The following is a 5,122-nucleotide window of genomic DNA, read 5'->3' as shown; positions in this document are numbered from 1 at the left end:
AAAAAAAAGAAAGAAAGAAAGAAAGAAAAGAAAAGAAAAGAAAAGAAAAGAAAAGAAAAGAAAAGAAAAGAAAAGAAAAGAAAAAGAAAAGGTAATCGTTAGTTTTGAACACTGGTCAGCTGGCTTACGAGTGGGGAAAAGATGCTACGGAACAAGAAAGATTCCCACTAGAAAATAAAGCATTGCTAAGGTGCAGGGCGCTGGAGGGGGGCGGGGGGCGGGGGATCAGGGGGCGGGGCTCGGGGCGCGTAGGGCGGGGCTTGGGAGCCGTTAGCGTGAGTTCCGCAAGAGCATCAAAGTTCAAGATGGCTGATCAGGAGTCGGCTGCGTCTGGCGAGATTGTCGAGGTGTCCTCGGATGAGGTAAACTGCCCTACCTAAACTGAAGGGTTCGCTAAGCCCCGAACTGTTAAATCTGTGAGAGGTATTACCGGAGAATTTTAAGTAAAACAGTATTTGTTCTAACTACGAGGCCCCTCGTTTGCGAGGCCTAATTCTCTAATCTTCGTAAGCAGCGGAAGGATGCTATCATCAACGCTTTAGAACTAGGTACCAATGAGATGGGATGTAATTTTGTGAAGTTACCCTGATAGGACTTGTCGCTCTTTAATGGGCCTGATTGTGTCTGATCTAGGGGTCCTGGCAACCTTTTCGAAGGTGGAAGAGAACAGGGCTGTTGCGAAATGTAGGAACGGGATTCTTGGGCTTATTTTAAACCAGAGACCTTTAACTAATGCCTTCATGATTCTAAGGGGAGGGGAGGTAGAAGCCATGGCGTGAACCTCGTGAACCTCGTGGTACTCACGCCCGGGGCATTTGTGGAGTTCAGAGGTCATCAGACTTGGCATGGCGGAAGAGCGTTAAACCGCTCTGAACCTCTCTTTGACGGTCCCTATTCCGAAAAAAAAATATATATATATATATGGGAGTGGGCAGTCTGGGAGACAAGAAGGAGCCCAGCTTCCACCTTAGCGGTTGGAGCCCCTCAGACCACGAGGACCTAGGGGAGCAGATGCTTTTGTAGGCTTGACCAAATCCCTAAGTGTGAAGGACAGTGTCTACGGCAGTGGTTTTCCCCCTTCGAGATGCTGTACCCTTTAATGCAGTTCCTCAGCTTGTGGTGACCCCCCCAACCATAAAAGTATTTTTGTTCCTACTTCATAACTGTAATTTTGGTGCTGTTATGAGTTGTAATGTGAACAAGGTAAATATGTTTTTGTTAAATATCTGATATGCGACCCCTGTGCAAGGATGGTTCGACCCCGAAGGAGTCGCAACCCGCAGGTCGAAAATCTCTGGTCTGTTGGGTAGGATTCCCAGGTTGGAAAAAGATTTCCTAATGCTCACTTAAATTTGAATGTCAGCTAGGCAGCAACTAATTTTGTAGTATCAACATGGCCTGTGTGTCAAGGTGGTGATACACATTCGTTGTTAATGTGATACTGGGCTGTCGTGTTTGCCAGAACCATGTTCACCCAGCGGCCGAGTGGAGGAAGGGCCTCGGAGGGAATTCCAGGAAACTCCGAGGACCTGTGGGCATTAAGGGGGAGTGAGGATGATCGGAGGGGAGCTGGCGCTGCGTGGCCGCAGGGTCGCTGAGCATCCTCCGCACCTCTCCACCTCCGAGCCTGCATGGGCCCCGGGTAGCCAAGGCCACACAGGTGGGGGCTGGCGGCTGTGAAGCGGCCCAGGCCGGGGAGCTGCGTGCTAGGACCGCCTTCCATCCCCCACAGGGGTGGAGCCTGGCCGAGGTGGAAACCGCCTGCAGCTCTATCTCCGAGGTTGAGGAGCCGCAAGAGAAAATGGAGCCGGCCAAGATGGCGCCTGTCAAGAACGCTCCGAGGGATGCCTTGGTAAGCGCGCGGGGGGAGCGGGGTCGGGCGCACTCGGTGGCATTGGGACCTGTGAGACGGGCCAGCCCGAGCGCCTGGCGGGGGGGAGGCGGGTAGGGGGGCTCGCGCGTCGTTTGCAGCCGGGAGACATGGCTGGGAAAGGGCAATGGGGTCCCCCTGTCCCCGGGGTGCCGTCCGTGCTCCTGGGGAGCCCCTCCAGAGGGCTGCCACGGGGCTTTGTCTCGCTGGCCCGAGGCCGCCCCCACCCACAAGTCCGCAGCCTCCTCGCTTCACTAGGAGCCCTGACTGCGACATGGGTTCTGATGCTAGTAGCTTCCCTCGCTGACAGATCCGAAAATGACAGCCAGCTGGACCCACCCCTACCTCTGCCTGGAAAGCCGGTAAAGGCCATTCTTGTGCCTTTGCTCCCACCCTTGCTAAAAGTTTTCAGCAAGAGCATATGACTGGTTTTATGTGATCACTGACAGGCAAGCACGGGGAGAGGCACAAGGAGGGGGCGGTTTGCTGCATATAAAAACATGCCTTCGATCCAGCCTTGATCCCTTTCACTTACGTCGCACATTCCGTCTGGCATTTTTGTCTTTGAATCCACAGGTGATGGCACAGATCCTGAAGGATATGGGAATCACAGAGTATGAGCCAAGGGTTATAAATCAAATGTTGGAATTTGCTTTCCGTAAGTTAAATAAGTGAATACACCCAAAACCTGACCTCATGAATTAGTGAAGATCGTTTGCTGTAACACTTTAAACCAAAATCAGTTGTTACTAATCTAGAGATGAGTAAAGCACTATAAAGGAGCGCAAGTTAAGGGAGAGTAGTATTTAGATGTGGCATGTCCATTTAAGTAAAGTATGTGAATAGGACAGTTAGCTATTAAAACCAAAATTCATAAACGTTCCAGAAATTCGTGGGACCTTTTAAAACAAGGGGCCATAAATAATAAGATGCTTTTAGGTTAGTCTTGATAATGCATACTGTAATCTAGCCCTTGAGAAGGGGAGGCAAGAGGATTAGATGTTCCAGGTATCCCTTGGCTATATAGTGAAGCCAGTATGGGCTAGTTAAGATCCTGCTTGAAATCTCTTCATTCGTTTAAGAAAAAATTATTTTGCTCTTAAAGGATATGTGACTACAATTCTGGACGATGCGAAGATTTATTCAAGTCATGCTAAGAAACCCACTGTTGATGCAGATGACGTGAGACTGGCCATCCAGTGTCGGGCTGACCAGTCTTTTACCTCTCCTCCCCCAAGAGATGTGAGCAGACGTCTATTTGCAGTTTTTCTTACTTACACTTTAAAAGTTATATTTCTAATGAGTATTTTTTTCTCTATTAGTTTTTACTAGATATTGCAAGGCAGAAGAATCAAACCCCTTTGCCACTGATTAAGCCATATGCAGGACCCAGATTGCCACCTGATAGATACTGCTTAACAGCTCCAAACTATAGGCTGAAGTCCTTAGTTAAAAAGGTAAGAGTTTCTGGACAGGTGTAGTAGCTAGTGCCTATAATTCCAACAGTAGGGATGCTAAGGCAGGAGGGATGGGGGTTCAAAGCTGTCTTAGGCTACATGAATTGCTTATGTCAAAACCGGGGGACTGGGGAGTTTTAGTTAGCTTATGGGTTTTTTTTCAATTTATTTACTCACTTTATATCAGGATCCAACCCCCCCTCCTCCCAGTCCCCCCCCCCCCACATACACACACAGCTTCTACTCCCCTCATCCTCCCTCCCCTTCTCTTCTGGGAAGAGAGAACCCCCTGGGTATCCTCCTGCCCTGGCACATCACTACAGGACTAACCCTCTCCCACTGAGGCCAGACAAGGTGGCATAGTTAAGGGAAGAGAATCCACAGGCAAGCAACAGATTCAGGGACAGTCCCCACTCCAATTGTTGGGAGACTCAAATGAAGACAGCTGTGCTGCACATCTGCTGCATATGTTCGGGGGTGGGGGCAGGGTTAGTTGACTCTGTCCTTCATATGGAGTCCCTATCCCCTTCAGATCCCTCAATCTTATGTTTTTTAAAGGGTGGAAGTAATAGGTAAACTTACAGAAAGCCAGATTCCTGTAGATGGCACAGTAAAGGTTAAAATAATTCTTGGAATTTTTTTTTTAGCGCTAGAGGAATTTTATTATTTCATCTAACCCAGTGGGAATTTTTCTCATGGAGTCAGGGACAAAACTAGGACTGATTCCCAGATCTGGTAGCTCACAAACTTTCCACTTTGCCATAGCTTTTTGTGTGTGGCATCCAATAATGAGGTGAATGGTATGCCATTCATAACTAGACTTTTTTTCAGACATATGACCTAAGGCTCTCTGAGCACTGAAAAGAGTATTCTCTATATTGGGCCACCCTTGTTTTCTGAAACTCTGCTATAAGACAGTTTTATTTTAGGCAGAATTAAGACACTGACTAGTTAAATTCCAATATTATAATACAAGTGAACATTTATCTACCTTAAATATACAGAACTGAGCCGGGCAGTGGTGGCGCATGCCTTTAATCCCTGTCTTGAAAAAGATATATAGATATATATAGAGATATAGATATATATATGGATGGATGTAAAAACTCCCAATAATTGGTTTTAAAACAGAAGAGTTCAGTCCTCAGTAACATGACAAAAAGAAAAACACAATAAAACCAAATACTGTTGCATTGGATCATCCACTAATAACCCACATCAGCAGTTACACTTTCAGTCTTCATCAAGTTTAGGTATAAAATCTTACCATGAAAACTAATGTATTTTTAAATCCCGTAGGGACCTAACCAAGGAAGACTAGTTCCCAGATTAAGTGCGGTCAGTAGCAGACCTACTACTCCTACTGTAGGTAAGTAAAGGGGAAAATGGCCTTTCTGAACAGTAAAAACAGCCTCTCAGCATTTGCTTTTGAACCATAACCCAAGTCAAAATGGGAGTCATAAACTCCAATATGTTACCACTGATGAATTTTACTCATCTTCTGGTAAAAATATGAACATGAGTTTTAATCAGATTCAGTGAGAAAAAAAAAAAACAGAAAAACTGACTGATGCCAAATTACATTGGCCAATCCTTTGTTCATATAAATTGTGAGTCCAGAAACTCTTTATTCTTAGCTGTTTCCACCTTCTATGTTCAGGTCTCCAAACACATCCATGCCAGCTACCTACTTATAATAGAACTTAAGCAAATGTCTCAATAAAGTAGGTACAGGTTCAGAGAAGTTTGGAATATATGAAAAGTTCAACTTTTTTTTTTTTTTTTTTTTTTTTTT

The 5,122-nt window shown here is 46.0% G+C and overlaps 1 protein-coding gene across 1 annotated transcript in view; it reads left to right on the top strand.

Annotated features, from left to right (window-relative positions):
* Nucleotides 1-1,637: 1,637 nt before the first annotated feature.
* Taf9b (TATA-box binding protein associated factor 9b) overlaps nucleotides 1,638-5,122 on the top strand; it is a 7,719-nt gene continuing 4,234 nt past the window's right edge. The window contains exons 1-5 of the mRNA XM_029534596.1: nucleotides 1,638-1,852; nucleotides 2,447-2,528; nucleotides 2,976-3,112; nucleotides 3,193-3,327; nucleotides 4,627-4,696. Of these exons, the coding sequence (XP_029390456.1) occupies nucleotides 1,802-1,852; nucleotides 2,447-2,528; nucleotides 2,976-3,112; nucleotides 3,193-3,327; nucleotides 4,627-4,696 (475 nt within the window). The 5' untranslated portion in view covers nucleotides 1,638-1,801. The remainder of the gene's footprint in view (nucleotides 1,853-2,446; nucleotides 2,529-2,975; nucleotides 3,113-3,192; nucleotides 3,328-4,626; nucleotides 4,697-5,122) is intronic.

Source organism: Mus pahari, chromosome X (genome assembly GCF_900095145.1).
Source record: "Mus pahari chromosome X, PAHARI_EIJ_v1.1, whole genome shotgun sequence".
In the NCBI taxonomy this organism is placed as follows: domain Eukaryota; kingdom Metazoa; phylum Chordata; class Mammalia; order Rodentia; family Muridae; genus Mus; species Mus pahari.
Note: the sequence above shows the minus strand (reverse complement) of the source record. Positions and strands in the feature narration are given on the sequence as shown.